At 52.6% G+C, this 19,101-nt stretch overlaps 1 protein-coding gene across 3 annotated transcripts in view; it reads right to left on the bottom strand.

Moving 5' to 3' along the window:
* GRK5 (G protein-coupled receptor kinase 5) overlaps window positions 1-19,101 on the bottom strand; it is a 251,480-nt gene that overhangs the window by 122,380 nt on the left and 109,999 nt on the right. For all 3 annotated transcript variants that reach the window (XM_010375976.2, XM_030940373.1, XM_030940374.1), the window contains exon 2: window positions 7,182-7,277. In XM_010375976.2, coding sequence (XP_010374278.1) covers window positions 7,182-7,277 — 96 coding nt within the window. The remainder of the gene's footprint in view (window positions 1-7,181; window positions 7,278-19,101) is intronic.

Here is a 19,101-nt window from a genome sequence, read left to right as displayed (position 1 = left end):
AGCTCAGCAAACGGCTCCAGACCCTTGTGGAACTTTCTTGATTTGTCATCTCATCTTAATTTCAGTCGGTCTCCCACGCTCATTGGTGAATGAGCTCCGGGAGAGCAGTGAACCGCTCAGCTTCCCTGTGGACAGCACGTTTTCAGGGCTCACTAAACATGCATTGAATAAGCAGGGGAACTCGCCACACACACTTACAAGATACAATAGAGATAGAAACGTCCACCCCTTTGAGCATCTAAGAAGTCTCCCAGCTTTGAGTACTGGCTGGGGCCCTGCCCACATGTTTATGCAGCAATATGCTTATGGGGAGTTGCAAGGTGTCACTCCAGACCAGGGACCCGGCTGTCCTGGTAGGGTCACTCTCCCCTTGAAGCCTGTTTACTCCACCACCAACGGGTGGTGGACAAGATGCCCTCCAGTCCCCTGAGCTAAGGATTCTGTGAAAATCTGACATCACTGTGATCGTGACTCCAACTACAGCTTCAGAGGAAACCAACCTGGCCCAGGAGCCACCAGCTTCCCCTCCCCACTCAGTGGCTGTGAGACTGTGGTTGAGTCATGTATTGCGCCGAGCTGCCTCATCCGGATGGTGAGGATGGCCGGGGGGGTTACAGCAGATGCTTCCTATAGTGCCTCCTAGGGCCAGACTTTAATTACTTTAAGTGTAAACTACTGGCTAAGGTTAAATTTGGGTACAGCAAACACACGTCACCAATTTTTTAAAAAGAGCTCTAATTTCTTTTTTTTCTTTTTTTTTTTTTTTTTGAGACGGAGTCTCGCTCTGTCGCCCAGGCTGGAGTGCAGTGGCCGGATCTCAGCTCACTGCAAGCTCTGCCTCCCGGGTTTACGCCATTCTCCTGCCTCAGCCTCCTGAGTAGCTGGGACTACAGGCGCCCGCCACCTCGCCCGGCTAGTTTTTTGTATTTTTTAGTAGAGACGGGGTTTCACCGTGTTAGCCAGGATGGTCTCGATCTCCTGACCTCGTGATCCGCCCGTCTCGGCCTCCCAAAGTGCTGGGATTACAGGCTTGAGCCACCACGCCTGGCCTCTAATTTCTTTTTCTTTTTTTTTTTTTTTTTTTGAGATGGAGTCTCACTCTGTTGTCCAGGCTGGAGTGCAGTGGCTGGATCTCAGCTCACTGCAAGCTCCGCCTCCCAAGTTTACGCCATTCAAAGAGCTCTAATTTCAAATATTTCACCTCATTCATTCCTTCATTCACCAAGTATTAACGAACCCCTATTATGTGCCAGACACTGTTCCCATAGTGAACCAGGCAAGACACAGTTGCTATTAACATAGAACATCTAGTCCAGTGTGGGAGACAGAAAATACACAAGTAAACGAAAAGATGACTTCAGACAGAGTTATGGGTAAGAACATTAAATAAACAGCACTATGGGAAAGGATGCAATTAGAGGGAGGATATGGTTTCTTTTTAGAAGGCTTCTCTATGGAGATGATATTTGGACTGAGACCTTAAAGTCCCCTGGAAGAAAAAGTGTGAGGAAGAACATTCCAGGTAGAGAGAACAGCAGGTGCAAAGGCTCCGGGCTGGAGACAAGCGTGTGGTATTCAAAGGACAAAAGGGAGACCAGCTTGTGAATGGAGGAGGAGGGAGGGATCCAAGATGAAGGTGAGGGCCAGCTCATGTAGGGCAGCACAGGGAGGGCACTGCCAAAAGGACCATGGATAGGATTTAGGGAGTCCATGGACTGGGGTGGAGAGAAATGTCATCTTTCTTTTCACCAACCTCTAACTGAAAATTTGCACTTCCTTCAATTATGAATGTAGACAGCAACATACAATAATGTCAGCAGTGCCCGGGACTTGTCACTGACAGAAATCAAAGATCCATTCCTATCAATTGTTGCAGATATCTGAAAGCTCACTCAGGTTCATGACAAGTTCAAAATTACAATAGCAGGCCGGGTGCAGTAGCTCATGCCTATAATCCCAGCACTTCGCGAGGCCGAGGAGGGAGGATCACTTAAGCTCAGGAGTTTGAGACCAGCCTGGGCAACATGGCAAAATCCCATATCTACAAAAAATACAAAAATTAGCTGGGTGTGGTAGTGCACATTTGTAGTCCCAGCTACTCGGGAGGCTGAGGTGGGAGGATAGCTTGAGCCCAGGAAGCAGAGGTTGCACTGAGCCAAGATCATGCCACTGCACTCCAGCCTGAGCGACAGAGTCAAACCCTGTGGCAAAATAAATAAATAGAAATAAATAAATAAATAAATAAATAAATAAATCAAAATTACAATAGCTATTAGACCCACAGTTAGACCTTATAATTTAAAGTATTAACAAAGAAGCACATCTATTTCTGTATCATACATTTTAAAAGTATGTGGTAACTAAGCATACTTAAAAAGGATCAGTTTTCTCTGTAACCCTATGTATTCTATTTTATATATAAAAGCATTCTTCTGATAAGGGGTCTACAGGCTTCACCTTAGGGCAAAGTGCTTACAAGCCACAGTGAGGAGTTTGGGTTTTACTGAGTGGGATGGAGAGCTGTTCAGGTGGTTTCAACAGAAGAATGATTTCACAGGGTGCAGTTTTCATTTTTCAAAAATCACGCTGGCTGCTAGGTGGAGATGGTCTGTGGCTGTCCAGGGCAGGGCTGAAGGCAGAAGGCCAGGGCTTTAACAGACCACTGTTTGGGGCCATCCAGAGATGGCAGCATCCTGGGGTCCTCATGGGTTCTGTCCTCAGCTCTGATCAAGAGCCTTCTCATGGCACCACCTCACACCCCAAAGGGGCCCTGTCATCTTGGCAAAAAGCCTGCCCCAGGACATCCTCCCAAAGAACTTCAGAAACTGAGCTCATGTGTCCACAAGAAAAATAAATGTGGTATTGGCCACTGTTCGGTTTGTGTATTGGTCTAGGAAAGAAATGAGAATTTTATTTTAAAAAGCCTTTCAGCAGGACCCCAGCAGAGACTGGACAAACACCTCAGCGACGGACTGTAAACAGTGGGAAGGCCCAGACCCTGGCCCCGTGGCCACGAGCTGCAGCCCCATGGCTCACGTCAGCCTTCCTGCCCTTCCCAGGCCTCTCTCCCACGGCACTTACACACAGAGCCTTTTCAATACCCTCCGGCAGAACAGAAGAATCCATTTCCACACGCCAGCACGCACGTTCCTCACACCATCCCAGGGGAGTGGGCCCTGCCAAGAGGCCAGTTTATGGACCTAGAAGGACAGACAGGGCTGGGGCCCATGGTGGGGGAGTGGTCCATGGATGGAGAAAAGCTCAGAGCCCAATCCTGTGCTCCCAGGTCCCCCCCAGCGGAAGTGAACGAGGTGGGGCCAGGCAGACTAGAAGCTGAGGGACACTCAGGTGCTCCCAGGACAATACCTAGGAGCTCATGGGGAGGAGGCCTAGAGGGAGGAAATCTGAGAGTCTTTTTTTTTTTTTTTTTTTTTGAGGTGGAGTGTTGCTCTTGTCACCCAGGCTGGAGTGTAGTGGTGCAATCTCAGCTCACTGCAACCTCCACCTCCCAGGTTGAAGCGATTTTCCTGCCTCAGCCTCCTGAGTAGCTGGGATTACAGGCACCTGTCACCATGCCCGGCTATTTTTTGTATATTTAGTAGAGGCAGGGTCTCCCCATGTTCGCCAGGCTGGTCTCTAACTCCTGACCTCACGTAATCCGTCTGCTTTGGCCTCCCAAAGTGCTGGGATTACAGGCATGAGCCATCACGCCCATTCTAGATCTGAGAGTCTTAATTTGGAAGGAGGGCGCTGGGAGGGGCACCAGGCCTTGGCAGGGCTAGTTCATCTCAAAGTATGAGAAGCTGTGTCTCAGGGGAGAAGCGGAAAGCCAGGGTGCGCTGGCTGTTTGAGTCCAGGACTAGGTTTGCACTGAACCTAGTCCTAGACTATGGACTGAATGGCTGTGTCCTCCCTGAAACAGACGTGTTGAAACCTAACCCCCAGCATGATGTTATTTGGAGGTAAAGCCTTTGGGAGGTGATTTCGTCATGAGGGTGGAGCCACCACGAATAGGATTAGTGCTCTCATAAAAAGAGACAAGAGCGCTCTCTCCGCCCCCCCCTCCCCGCACTCCCCACCATGCAAGGATACAAGAAGATAGCCAACTGTAAACCAGGAAAAACTGGGCCCTCGTAGGACACCAGATCTGCTGGCATTTTCATCTTGGACTTCCCCACCTCCAGAACAATGAGAGATAAATGTCTGTTGTTTAAGCCACCTAGTCTGTGGGAATTTGTTATAGCAGCCCATGCTAAGACCCAGGTCACATGAAGGAGGAAAAGGGGGCGCAGTGGCTCACACCTGTAATCCTAACACTCTGAGAGGCCAAAGTGGGCTGATCGCTTGAGGCCAGGAGTTTGAGACCAGCCTGACCAACATGGCAAAACCCCGTCTCTACCAAAAATACAAACATTACCCGGGCGTGGTGGCACGTGCCTGTAATCCCAGCTACTAGGGAGGCTGAGGCAGGAGAATTGCTTGAACCTAGGAGGCAGAGGTTGCAGTGAGCCAAGATCACGCCACTGCACTCCAGCCTGAGTGACAGAGCAAGACTCCATCTCCAGAAAAAAAAAAAAAAGCAGAAAGTAGGTGTCTGCATTGCTGGCATGAACTGTAGCAGAAATGTGACAGCTCTACAGTAGCCAGCTGTGCCAGCAGCTCCTAGCTCAGCTTGGCTTGGCTGCCCCTTTCCAGGGTCTCTGGCTAGAGAGAAAAGCTTTTCTGCAGAAGGAAGGAGGTTTTTGGTTTTTTGTTTTTTGAGGCGGAGTTTCACTCTTGTTCCCCCGTGGTGAATTTTAACAATCCAGTTCCTCCCCAGAGAGCCTTTCACACTTGGGGGGCAAAGAAGACACTGAGGAAGGGTGCTCTGGCAGAAGAGGACCCTTCTGTGCTCTGAGAGATTCTGGCCTGGAGCTCATTTAAATTCTGAAGTCAAAAGAGGCTTCTCTGAGGAACTGGCCTTCATATCTGGCTGTGCCCCACAGCACTCCTGGCATCACCACCTGCAGACAGTTTAGCCAGGGCCGGGAAGCACCACCCTGCCAGGTGAGTGTGGCTGTGCAGAAGTGCCCGCTTCTCACAGTGCTCCCCTTGGAGATGCTTTCCTCCTGTTGTAAGCTCTCACCTCCAACTCAACACCCCAGAAAGGTCTCTCCGAGCATCCCTGTGGCCCTGGGGATGAGTGCAAGACATTCCCTGGGGCCACTGCAAATGGGTTGTGAGATAACATCCCTCAGTTGGGAGAAGCTGGGCCTGGCATCCAGGAATGGCTTTCTGGGCAGCCAGCACACCCAGGATGAAAATGACAGAGAAGGCTCGGCTCACCGGAAAGGGGGTACTCGCTGGGCACACATGGGTGAGTTGCCACCATGGCAACTAAGGTCTCCTCCCCAGTCCCACCCCAGGCCCTGTTCTCTCTGAGCCAAAATTAGCATGAAGAACAAAATGGCCCCCCAGGAGGAAATGGCCAGTCACCCAAGGGGTTCTCCCTGGCTCCCCTCTCTGAAGGCCCCCCGTAAAGTCTCAGTGGTCAAATCCTCCCCAGTAAGCTCCAGCCCCAGGAACACAACCCCTCTTCTCTTCCACCTGACCCCGAGTGCCCCCAGCAGAAAAGCATCAAGGGTGCACATGACATCCATGGCACCGTGGTGTCTGTGGGAACTCCAGAAAGCACGCCAGCGGGCAGAGGAGCGTGGGCCCCTGGTCTCCCAACGAGGGCACCAGCTAAGCCCTTTACACACATGGTCTCATCTGACCCACTCCACCACCCAGTGACTGGGTTCACAGTCAGTGTTACAGCTGAGGAAACAGGCTCAGCAGGATAAATTAACTTGCCATGTGGCAGTAGAGAGGGCAGGATCTGAACCCATGTCTGCCTGGACCCAGAGCCCTGGATCCCTCAGGCCAGCTCCACTCTCGGCCGGAGAACACCGTGGGGATTCTGATGTGCCTGGGATTTTAGGGATGGAAGGTGGGTCTTGAGGATGTTTCCTGACCCTTCAGGATCCCGCCTTGCTTCACCTGCTCATGTCTGCCTTTGTGGGGCGGGGCACAGATGGCTTCCTATCACCTATCAACGTGGAGTGTGGACTGAGTGGCCCGGGGCCAGGACGGAGCAAGCCTGGGAGTGGCAGGTGAGTCCCCCCGGCCCTGGAAACTGGTGGGGCCAGGCCGTGAAGAGGCCATTTAGAAAAGCTGAATAAATGGCTACACGTGGCCTTGAATTCCAGGGCAGGCACGGGGCAGCTCACCCCAGGCCCTGGGCAGAAGTCCCCAGAAGAGGTGGGCCTATGGAGTTCTGGGCGGCACGACCCCATGCCCAGCCTTCAGTGGACTTGAGTCTTCTTAAACGTGTTCAGCATGTCCATGACCTCTGACAATAATAAGCGGATGGGGAGCCCTCACGTGGTGACAGGGAAGGACCCACCCAGGGCACAGAGGGAAGAAGGGCCGGGACCCCAAACACTCTGGAGTAGGGCCGCACAACATGCCTGCCCCCTGGGCGCTCTCATCCAGGCACCCAGGCCTCCTCACCACAGCTGTGTCCTGCATGGGACCAGGCACAGACCCACTTGGTTGGCTGCTCTTAGAGGTGCCTGGTGTGTGTGTGCTGGATACAGGGGCCTAAGCTGTGCCACCGAGCCCAGTGGCTCCTCAGGAGCACTGGCATCCCCAGCAGGTGGAAAGGGGAGCCCCACCTCACCCCGCTCTCAGCTCCCAAAGCCTGGGCTGCCTCCTGAGGGCAGGACCCACAGGCTCCAGGAAGAAAGGGGAGAAGTTACAAGAGGGGGCTCTGTGCTGGGCCTGGCCCACCTCCACCACCCTCCCACCAGCTGTGTGACTTTGGGCCAGTTACAGAACCACTCTGTGCCTCAGTTTCCCCATCTGAAAGGTGAAGTGAAATATTAAATAATAGCACCTGCCTCAAAGCGTAACTGGGAGGAGGTCACTCTGCCTGGCACATGCCATATATTCAGTGAATACTGGTTGGCTGTTTATGTCGATTAGCAAAGAGGTCAGCCTGGAGCCCCTACCTGGAAGCACGATGCTGCGCCCACTGGTTGGCATTTGCCTCCCTGCACAGACGGCCTGGCAGCTCACCCATTTGCCTCAATGCACAGATGGCTTGGCGGTTCACCTGCTCCTCGCTCCCCCCACGGCTCCCAGGCAGGACAACTTACCTATGGTCCTTCGGAGGTCTTCACACTGGTTAATGTGAGGGAACTTCAGGATTTCCTTCCACTTCTTGCTTTTCCCTTTGCGCTTTCCTCCGCCCCCTGTAGAGATGGGGAAAAAGATTCCGGACTGAGGCTCCAGAGCCTGCGGCGCCCCCACAGTGAGCCTGCCCACCAGCCTCCTGGGCTGAAAGACAGGGACAGCTGTAGGTCAAGCCAGCGACACACCCCCAGCCCAAGACATACACATACACACACACCACACCCCCCAAGACACACACTCTTCCTCCCAGGTGGGTTCTGAGCCTCAGTCTCCCATACAGTCCTGCCCGACCCCAATCCCCCAGCACTGAGGCCCAGGGCTCCCCTGCACCCCACCCACACCAGGCATCCCCCACTGCTGTTCCCCCACACCAAACCACAGCTTTCCCACAGCAGGGGCCAAGCCTGCCATGTCTGAATGTCCCCTTTAGCTTGGGACATCCCTGTGGGGCAGAGGTACAGGCAGGTGCCCATGGCCCCTCATGGCCCTGGTTTTGTCCTCTTGCTTTCTGTGGAGAGTCTCCTTCCCCAGCTGGAGGCCAGATGTTGGGGGAAAAGGACTTCCGTTTCCACTTGTCAAGTACCCCCTTCTTCTCCCTCCTCACAAACCCCAGAGTCTCCGAGGCTGGAAGGAAGGAGGGACTCCTGAGGGGCCCTGCCTGACGTCTTCCCCAGTGCACACGAATACTGAGCACGTGGATGTGATGAACATGCACACACAAGCATGTAATGCACACACATGAGGAATGTGCACTAGTAATGAACACATGTAATGCACAGACATGTGTAACGTGCAGAACCACATGAGGCGCACACAGGTGTTCCCATCATCCTTGCACTCCTGGTCCAAGGGATGGTGGACAGGTGTCAGGACGCACAGGTGCAAACAGCGATGGGGTGCAGCTCTGGGCCTGAGTGTCCCTGAGCCCACCAGCGTCTGGGCCTTGGACCTAGAGGCACTGCTGTGACATGTGGCTGGAGGGCTCCTGGGGACCGAGGTGCTGTCACCCACCCTCCATCCTTACAGTGGCCCTTAGCCACCATCTGTCCATGACTCACCACAGGTCATGGAGACCTTTGTGCCCCTTGGTTATCAGGATTTTATGTAGCTCATCTGCTTGTTCCGGGTGGGTACGCAGCCCCTCCACTCTCTCACCCTTCCAGGAATCGGCTGGGCCGGACAAGGCCCCGTCTGCACACCAACAAACCCAGGGCAGCCCAGTGGCACTCAGCTCCAGCCCTCCCCGGGCCAGGCCAACCCGTCCTCCACCTTGCTCTGGCCCTGTGGCCGTCCCTTGCTGCCCAGGCAAGCCTGGACAAGAACCCACTGTCTCTGAGTCCTTGTCCGTGAACTGGAGACAGTAAGGCCTTCCTCCCAAAGCTGAAAGGAGGGATAACAAGGTAGCGTGTGTTTAAAAGTAAGCACAGAACCAGGGCTTCTTAACTGTCATCCAAGCTATCCTGGAAAGCTAAGGTCATGGCCCTGATTAGCCAGTGCACCTGCCTCTGAGAATGGGACCAGAACTCCGCTCCTGGTGGCCAGGAAGCAGGAGAGTGTGCTGATGGGGAGGAGTCCATCTCTCTCCTCTCCTCTTATCGAATCTTCAACCCCACTCACTCCTCTCCAACCAGCCCCAGCGTCCTCCTCTCAAATCTCCACAGACAGCCAAGGTCTCACACTCCGAGGGACAGAAGGAATGCGTATTGGGCACCTGCCGTGGTGAGGCTCCATCTGTACATGACCTTGTTTAATCTTCAGAATGACTCTTTGAGGAAGAAATCACTGGGCCTGCTGGTGGCTCGACCCACACCACACTCACTCTTTCCGCCAACGGGGGCCACACACATAAGTGCCCACACATTTCATGCACACATAAACATACACATGCAGACTGCTCAGCCCTGTACTGGCCCTGCCCGGGGCCAAGCCCCTCACCTGCAGGCTTCACCCTTACTCTACAAGGCAGGAACCTTTTTTTTTTCTTTTTTTGAGACAGAGTCTCAGTCTGTCACCCGGATGGAGTACAGTGGTGCGATCTCAATTCACTGCAACCTCTGCCTCCCAGGTTCATGCGATTCTCCTGCCTCAGCCTCCCGAGTAGCTGGGAATACCGATGTGCACCACCACGCCCAGCTAATTTTTCATATTTTCAGTAGAGACAGGGTTTTACCATGCTGGCCAGGTTGGTCTCAAACTCCTGACCTCAAGTGATCCGCCCACCTTGGCCCTCCAAAGTGCTGGGATTATAGGCATGAGCCACCGTGTCCGGCCAGCCGGAACTATTATATACCCAGTTGACAGATGAAGAAATCGAGGTCTGGGGGAAAGGTAGCAAGTCGCCTATGGCCCCGTGGCTCATAAATGGCAGAGCCAAGATCCCAGCCTGAGCAGAATCCAGACTCTGGGCTCTCGCTCTTGCTGTTCTGTCTGTAAACCACCATTTTGGGTGCCCTGAATACAAGAGAAATTCTCAGAGGATCAAAGAGAAAGCTAGTGTCAGACTTCAGGAGTGACGCGGCAGCCATAACGGGAGCAGAAGCAAGGATCTAGTTGGGGCCGCAGCCTGTGAGCTCCCAGAAAGGCGGCAGGCTAGACCAGAGGCCCGCAGGGTCGCCAGTGTGTCCCTTAGGTGGCTTGTCTGCTTACTTGTTCACTGAACCAGTTGCCAACACTGAAAAATTAGGAGATTCCCAGATGAGGACACAAAGGTCTCAGAATGATATAATGGATGCTGGGGACTTGGGGGAAGGGTGGGAGGGAGGTGAGGGATAAAAGACTACACACTAGCTACAGTGTACACAGTTCAGGTGACGGGTGCACCAAAATCTCAGAAATCACCACTAAAGAACATTCCATGCAACCAAACACCACCTGTTCCCCCAAAACTATTGCAATAAATAAAAATGAGATTTCACATCGAAATCCAGATCTCGGACATCTCTCCCACAGCCAGGCACCCCACATGGCAAGAATCAGCCGGAGCTGGGCAGCAGCTGCCCGGGGGACGGCACATGTGGCCTCCAGACAAGTCAATCCTCATCCAGCCGCAGCTCTCATTCAGGCGGCCTAGAGGTTCCATGCACGCCCAGAGAAAGGCCACCCTCTCAAGCAATCAGCCTAAACCCTAGCTCAGCAGAGTCAGACGTTCCCATCCCAGCAGCTGTTGAGGCCTGGGAGGGTCGTTAGAACTCGACAGGTCTATCCCCTGCTCCTCATTCCCCTCACACACTACTGATTCTCAGACCTGCAGGCATGAAGCACCATTTTTTGCATGCGGCAAAATATGCATAACATAAAATGTACCAGTTTAACCATTATTTAGGTGAATGAGTCAGCGGCATTAAGGACGTTCCCATTGCTGTGCAACCATCACCACCTTCCATCTCCAGGACTTTTTCACCATCCCAAACTGAAACTCTGAATCTATTAAACGTTAACTCCCGTTCCCTCCTTCCTCCCAACCCCTGGCAACCTCTCTCCTATGCTCCATGTCTATGACTGTGACTACTCTAGATACTTTGTATAAGGGAATCCTACAATGTATGTTCTTTTGTGTCTGTTCTTTCACTTAGCCTAATGTCCTGGAGCTTTGCCCATGTTGCAGCACGTGTCAGAACTTCACTCGTTTTGAAGGTTGCATAATATTCTGTTGTACGGATATACAATCTTTTGTTTATCATTCATTTGGGGACACACATGTGGGCTGTTTCTACCTTTTAGCTATTACGAATAACGCTGCTATGGATATTTGCATACAAGTATCTGTTCGAGTCCCTGCTTTCCATTCTTTTGGGTGTATACTCAGGAGGGAAATTGCTGGATTATATGGTATACATGTTTAAGTTTTGGGGGAACTGATGAAGCACTCTTGACAATACAGATTGCTAGGCTGCACCCCAATCCTCTGTGACTAGACCCCAGGAATGTGACTTCTTACAAGGATCCCCGAGTGATTCTCAGGCAGCCAGTCTATGGAAACCAGGAGTCTATTTTATACATGCACACTTATAGATCTATTCATTAAGAAAGTTAACATAGGTTCACTGATTTGTTCAACCAATATGTGTTGAGCACCGATTAAGCGGCGAGCCCTCTGCAGGTGCTGGACGCAGTGTTGCTAGCAGGGAAGACAGACATCAAAGGCATTACTTCAGTGGTTCCCAACCCCAGCGAAGGCCTCCCAGGGAACATTTGGCAATGTCTGGAGACATTTTTAATTGTCACCACTGGGTGGAGAGGTGCTACTGGCAGCTAGTGGGTACAGGCCAAGGATGTGGTTAAACATTATGCTGTGCACAGGACAGCCCCCTGGAACAAAGAATGGTTGGCTCTAAAATGTCAAGGGTTGGGGCCAGGTGTGGTAGCTCATGCCTGTAATCCCACCACTTTGGGAGGCCAAGATGGGAGGATTGCCTGAGCCCAGGAGTTCAGACCAGCCTAGGCAACATAGCAAGACTCCATCTCTACTAAAAATAATAAAATAAGTAGCTGGGCATGGTGGTGCACAGGATTGCTTGGACCCAGAAGTTCGAGGCTGCAGTGAGCTATGATCATGCCACGGCACTCTAGCCTGGGTACTTTCAAAAGAAAAAGTAAGTCAAGAGTAGGGATGTGGAAAAATGCTGCTTTACTTAATGACCATTTTGACCAACATTTAGGAAAAGAACAGGGGTTGGAGGAGATCTGTTAGTGATGGGGCAGCTGTGGTGGGGGTGGAGGCAGTGGGAAAGGTGAGCCACTTGGAGGCAGCTCCAAGCCAAGGGTGCAGACTCTCCAGCTACAGCCTGGGCTCACTTTCCTCCTCAATCCTATTTCCTCAGCTTCCAGAATACGGCAGGGAGACTGTGGTGGGCAGGATAATGCCCTCAGGGATGCCCTAATCCCTAGAACCTGTGAGTACATTAGGTTCCATGACAAATGAGCATTAAGTTTGTGGATGAAATTATGGATAATGATAGGGACATTATCCTGGATTATCCAGGTGGGCCCACTGTCACCAAAAGGGTCCTAAAATGTAGAAGAGGGAGGAAGAGCAGCCATTGTCAGAGTGACGCAGTGTGACAAAGACTCACCAGCCATTGCTGGCTTGGAAGACAGGAAGGGGCCATGAGCCAAGGCATGCAGGCCAGAAAGGATTCTTCCTGGTGCCCCCAGAGGGAACACAGCCCTGCTGATGCCCTAACTCACCGAGACTGTGTCAGACTTCCAATCTCCGGAACGGTAAGATACTAAATGTGCGATGTTTTAACCCACTTAGTTTGTAGTAATTTGTTACAGCAGCAACAGGAAGTTAATACAAGGATGTTCTCAGCAGGTGATCCCCCTAAATGACAGCAGGCACCCAGAATGGCCTCTCACCTCACATCTGGCTTCTAGTTCCTCTAAAAGTCCCTTGAAATAAATCCAACCTTCCATAACTCAGATGGGCTGGGAGAAGGTTTCACTTCTTAACAAACAAAACCTGCCTCAGAGAGGGCACCAAGTCTAGACAAATGTTTGGCTCTCAAGCTGCTGCAGCGTTGTGAAGCTGCATATTTGATAACTGAAGTATTGGCACTGTTTATTATTTCATAGGACTTGATTGTTTCTCTGTATCCTGAGAGGGGGCAGGGCCCAGTCATGCCACTGCAAAAATTCCTCCTGTGTCCTGGCCCTATGACCCCAGCTGCCCTAGGCCCACCTCCCTGCTGGGGAGGGGTGTTAGGCCTACAAGGAGCTGGGGCCATCACCTCCCACCTCCCCTGTGCTCAGGTCCCAGCAGCAGGAATGACCAGTTCCCAGGCCTGACCACCCACAGGCTCAGCCTGTTCTCCTTGGCCCGGTTCAGGGCCTCAGTAATCGTCTTCCTAAGCTTTATTTCCCTCCCTGCCTCTGCTCTCAGGGCCTTTACACTCACTGTTCCCTCTGCCAGGAGCACCTTCTTCCTACCTTTCTGAATGTTTCTCACCCACAGTCTTAGCCTGAATTTTGCCTTCCTGGAGGTCTTTTCTGACCTTGGTTGTGAAGCAGGCCCAGTCTCCATGTGCCATGGAAGTGTGTGGGAAGCTCTGGTCGGTCAGTCTGTCTCTCTCTGTTGAACACGCACATCAGCTTACAGATCCATTTATCCATTCTCTCAATGCATGCGGCATACTTTCATGGACTCATTCAGCCTCGATGTGCAGAGCGACTGCTGGACTCCCAGCCCCAGCCGACAACTCTCATCACCACCTGAAATCTTCCCACTTATTTGTTTCCTTGCCCGTCATCAGTCTCCCCTGCGCTGATAGCGGACCCGTGGTGTCAGGGACACCTGCTCCTTGTTCTCTTTGTTCTCTGTCACCTTCTCCTTGGTCCACTGTAGATGCCCAAACTGTATCTGCTGAGTCATGCTTTAGGTCCAGCCACCTGGCAGCCCCTCCAAACCCTGTATGCATCATCGCTTCCCCCTACTCTGACCCTGCAGGTGTGGCTTTCTCTGCCAAGAATGCTTATTCTTCAAGCTCCAGCTCTAGCGTCCCTTCTCGTGTTGCCCTGAAGAGGCAGAGCCCCTTGTTTGGACCACAGCCCTCTCCCAGCTCAGGTCAGACCTGCTCCTGGGAAGTGGGGGTGCAGCTAACACTTGCTTAATTGCAAACTTCCATTAAGTTACTTGGCTGACTGGGTAAAGGCATAAGTGCTTGCAGGAATAAATGACAACCTCCCTCCTCCCTCCCTGCCAGCCTTCTGGGCTGAGCACTGACCTCTGGGCACTGTACCTTCAGCCCTCATTCAGAAGGTACTGACCCTATTCACAGATGAGAAAGCTGAGGCTCAGGGAGAGGAATTAATGGAGCCAGGGAATAAGCCACACACTCAGGCAGGAGCAAGATCTGCTGGCACTGGCTCGCCACTATTTCCTGTCCCGAGGAGCCTCAGGCTTTATTTGCTTTCCCAAAGGATCCTCTGCTGTTCAGGGTTTACCTTCCAGCTACCAGTAACGAGTCAGGGAAGAGGACGTCGTTCCTGACCTCATCCAGCTCATTCCATGCATCAGAGAGCAAAGATGAGCAAGACAGCTGGGGTTGTAGCCAGGCAGGTAGGGGAGGCTGCATGGAGAAGAGTGACCCCGCCAGGCAAGGGAAAATGGCAGTGACCGAGGCCCAGGGCCAATCAGGGGGGCTCGCCCCTCTGGGGAAGGCACCAGAGGACCAAGGTGGCCTTGCGTAGAAAGGAGTCCAAGACAAAACATGGAGAAAGGCGGACAAAAGCAAGATGGGGTGTTCCCTGACTCATGGCTGCCACTGGCCCTTTAGAGGGGACAGATTCTAAGGAAGGCATTGCTTGTCCAATCCCACTCTCACTCCTGCTTTCTCCAGCCCCGGGGGCTCCCTCGGCTGCCAGCTGCCAGCAATGTCCTCCAGCAGGTGCCCTCCTGCCAGGTTGGGGAAGTGTGTTAAGGGGGAGGCAGGGCAGGAGGAAGGAGAGTGGTTAACAAAGGGGGGTGGGGGCCCCACAGGAGGAGGGCATGTCCTAGCAGGGAATGGAGTGCCCCATGGAAGGCAGAAGCAAAGTAATAATAAAAAGCCACTGATCCTCAAGCATGGGCCAAGCACTCGTCTCAGTGAGTTATTGAGAGACTAATGCGTTTCTTTCCCTCTTGTGGCTATCCCCAGGGAAGAATAAAAGTATCATTCCTCCCAAAAAACTGCCATGGGAGAAGAGGCTGTCTCGGTGGGGGAAGAAACTGACTTGCTGTTATTCTTGTTGCCTTTGCTGTTTCTGAGAGTGGTGTTTGTGCTTTCAAGGCAGAGGCGGAAATGATCTGGCGTGGAGAACAGAAGGGAGAAGCTGAGGCTGGAGGAGGTGCGGTGCTTCTGGGGAGGGCAGTGGGATGACCTGAGCTCCAGGAAGGCATTGTCCCTGTGGCAGTGTCAGCCCAGTGGGATGTGGCTGGGGTGCAGCGATGATGAGTTCCAAGCAGTGAGGGGCCTACAGCCCCTAGAGCCCTGTAACTACCTGGCACTGTGGAGTGGAACTGCCAGCCCAGCCCCTTCCTCCAAAGGACACTGGCAAAACCAGCAATAGTGGTGATCTGGACGGGCTAAGGTCTAACTTACTGGGCTCCTTTAAGCCCAACGGCTTCACATACCATCCTTGGGAGGGATGGAATAGATCTTTGCAAAACAACTGACCCTGGACGGCTTGTGTGGCCTTTGCTGTACTCCCAGAGTCAGGGAATTTGTACCAGTAACACGTCATCTAGTTCAATTCCCACACCACCCCTGTGAGCTAGCTCCTAGTATTGAACCCATTTGACAGATTCGGAAACAGAGTCCCAGAAAGGAAAGAACCTTGCCTCAATCAGGCAGTGCGTATCATAACCTGAACCAGGGCTCAGCTGTTCTGACTCGTAGTCTAATGTTCTTTTCCTGGTGACAAATGCGCGATTGATCAGAGAAAGGTTCCATGGAGGAAACTAAGGAAGGTTCTATGCATTTGTTGGAAGGAGCTTCTTTTTTGCCCTTAAGCCAGTGGTTATCGGTGGTCCTTGGACCAGCAGCATCAGCATCGCTGGGAGCCAGTTAGAAATGCAGCTTCCTGGGCCTACCCTGGACCTACGGAATCAGACACTGGCTAGCATGGGTGACTTACTGAGCTCTGCAGGTGATTCTGGTGCACTCTCACTTTGAGAACCACTGCTGTAAGTCAAGAGAAAGTCCCTGAAATCAGTGAGAAAAAGGATGACGGGACCACTCTTTCTAGGACTTTCTTCCTCTCTGACTTGTTATTTCTGCCCTGTCTACGTCTTCTAAAAAGGACCCGAAGAGACACACACAGGCTTGGAAAAGTTGACTGAAAAATATTCCTCCCAGCTCCAGAATGCGGTGATCCTGGGCTCTGACTCTACAAGGTCGCTGCATCCTGCCTGACTTGAGTCAAGCATTCTTCTCACAGTAGGATGCCTGGCAGCCATAAAGCCGTTACCAAGGCCACTCACAGGGGCAGGAGGACAAACCGTATGAGGCCCCTCCTATACCAGAAAGCCTAAGGGAGACTGCAGGGAGAGCACCGCTCAGTTGCGGCCTTGAGGGGTCCGGGCCAATGAGATGGCCTCAGGGGCCACTGCCCCCCACTCTCCCCCAGGCCCTGATCATCTCCCTGTGAAGTTGGGCAGAAGTCACCTCAAGTCTCACACCTATTTTGCGTGCACACACACACACACCCTGTCTACTGAATGCCTCTTTGCCTTCTGTTGACCCTTGGACCTTTATTGTTTACAAATCCCAGAGAAGAGAAAGTCATCCCTGGGGATGGGAAGGCAAGATCCACAGTGAACCTGCTGTGCTTTCTGGACCCTGAGTAAGTGGGGGCCTGTTTTCCCATGGGCCACACCCCTCTGGGGCAGACTCCTGGCATCCCCACAGATCAGGACATACTCACATCTTTGCACAGGCCCCAACTGGTCATAGTATAATAAAGAATCTGACTGGCCTTTGTCCCTGGCTCCTGAGAGGTGGCCTCTAAGTCCTTGGAATTTTCTGAGTAACAGGAGTGTCTTTTTCATTCATGGTAAGCCCCTGAAGCCCTATCTGAGTTTATGCTAACAAGATGACTCATGGCGGGGCTGGCCATGCCAGAGAGACCAGTCATGGGATTAGAAGGTTGAGGCTTTGAGCCACGTGATATCACCCAGACTTCCAGAGAGACAGGGGGCCAGAGATTGGGTTCAACCATGTGCCCAGGGATTCCATCAATCATGCCTAAATAATGATGTTCCCATAAAAACTCCAGACACTGAGGCCTGGGTGAGCTTCTTGGTTATCACACACCAAGCGTGCCAGGAGGCTCCAATAAAAACTCCAGACACTGAGGCCTGGGTGAGCTTTGAGCCACGTGATGTCACCCAGACTTCCAGAGAGACAGGGGGCCAGAGATTGGGTTCAACCATGTGTCCAGGGATTCCATCAATCATGCCTACATAACGATGTTCCAATAAAAACTCCAGACACTGAGGCCTGGGTGAGCTTCTTGGTAATCACACACCAATGTGCCAGGAGGTGGCACATCCATGGCAGCTTCACATCTGGGACCCTCAGACCTTGCCCTGGGCACCTCTCCCTGTCACTGGGTATCTTTTTGCAATAATAAAACTGTAATTGTCAGTATAGCGCTGCACTGGGTTCTGTGAGGGAGTCTAGCGAATTATCCAACCTGAGAGCTTCAGGGGAATCCCTAAATCTGTTGCCATGGTCAGAAATGCCAGTGGCCTGGGGACTCCCCAGCCTTGTGGCAGGTGCCTGGAGTGAGGGTGGTCTTGTGGAGACTGTGCTCTTCATTTGTGATGTCTGCACTAATCCTGGGTAGTTAGAACTGCAGCTGTTGAGGCTGCTATGTCTTCAGAGCCCTTCAGCCCAGCTCACTACCCATCTCCCAGAATCCTGATTCTAAAGGCTCAAGGAGCAAATCTGATGGGTCAACTCATCTTTTCTCTCCAGGCCACATGTCATGGGTCACTCTACAGTTTGAAACAATTCGATGGGTCTGGTCCTCGTATGGAGAGGGCAGGGTAACATGGCACGGCCACCCCAGCTCTCAGCTCAGAGCAGAAACCCCTAGGTTGGGGCCAGGCATAACCAGAGGCAGCAGGAATGGGGCCACAGAAACTACCACCCCTATTTCCAGAATAGTTTGGGGGCACTGCTGGTTAAAGGCATAAGCACATGGGGTAGTGAGGGGCACAGGCTACAGAGACCCCAGGACTTCCCAGCAGAAACTGGCTTGTGGTTCAGAAAAGTCAGCATTATGCTATTGCAGGGGGCCACATTTGTTAGAAACCCAAATTATGTCATGAATTGGGTCTTTCGACTATGAATTTGGAGGGGGAGGAAGGAAAGCCCTGAAAACTGGAGAAGCTGCTCTCAACTGAATCCGTCTGGGGGATCTCAGGTGTCGCAGTGACTGCATGCGGAAGGATCACTCTACTGCGTTCCCAGCCACAAAAGGCCGATGACTCATCTGCAGTCGAGTGGAAAGCAGTGTCACAATTCTGCCTGCGATGTCTGCAGGACTAAAGACTCCATCCAGTTCTTTTCTACCAGGTGGGCTTTCAGGACTCAGCTCCCAGTGTGCTGCCAGCAGGGCTGGATTTCCAGAAAATGTCACCGTGGGGAGGCTGTGGGTGTTCTCAGAGTCAGATCTGGCCTGGGCCAAGTGGGGGCGGCCAGTTGTTCTGATGAGAAGGGGTTACCCCTGTGTCTACTGCCTTCTGTTCCTCCCTCCCCTCCACTGATACTTATTTTCCATCCACCTGGGCTCTGCCACCTTTGCCACCCCCAGAGTGACACCACCAGCTGAAACTGATGAGGTGGGCATGTGGCTTCTCACTGATTCTAAGTCTCTTTTCATCCAGCCCCGAACAAGGCGAGATCCCAATTACAGAGCCTGATCAGGGGCTGCGTCACCAAGTGACTCAAGCCTTTTCAGAAGCAACATGACTCCAGCGAAGTGTATTTGAGGTGACCTCAGTCTGTAGGGGACTTTCTCCAACCCAGTGCACTTGGCAACCACTGTGAAAGGGAGACAGGCCCCTGGTTTCGGGTGGGGGTGGGAGAAAGCACCATCCCTCTAGCCTCAGTTTCGTCATCTGAGATCCAGGGCAGGGTGCAGAGCCCCTCTGTCAAGAGTTTGCTTTAAGATCCCCACAGGTGAGACACATGATGAGGAGCCCACTGAGTGGGCCAGGCAGGGAAGGGATGGAGTGGGGCAGATACAGGCCAAGGGTCTCGTTCTGTCTCCACGGCTCTTACCTTCTAAGAATAGCCAGCCCCCGGCTGAGTCCCTGACTCGGTGCACCTCCTCTACACAGCCTTTCTGCACACTCTCCAGAATCAGGGGGAATCCAGCCTCAGTCCTCATCCTGCC

This window comes from Rhinopithecus roxellana, chromosome 11, assembly GCF_007565055.1.
Source record: "Rhinopithecus roxellana isolate Shanxi Qingling chromosome 11, ASM756505v1, whole genome shotgun sequence".
Taxonomy (NCBI): Eukaryota; Metazoa; Chordata; class Mammalia; order Primates; family Cercopithecidae; genus Rhinopithecus; species Rhinopithecus roxellana.
Note: the sequence above shows the minus strand (reverse complement) of the source record. Positions and strands in the feature narration are given on the sequence as shown.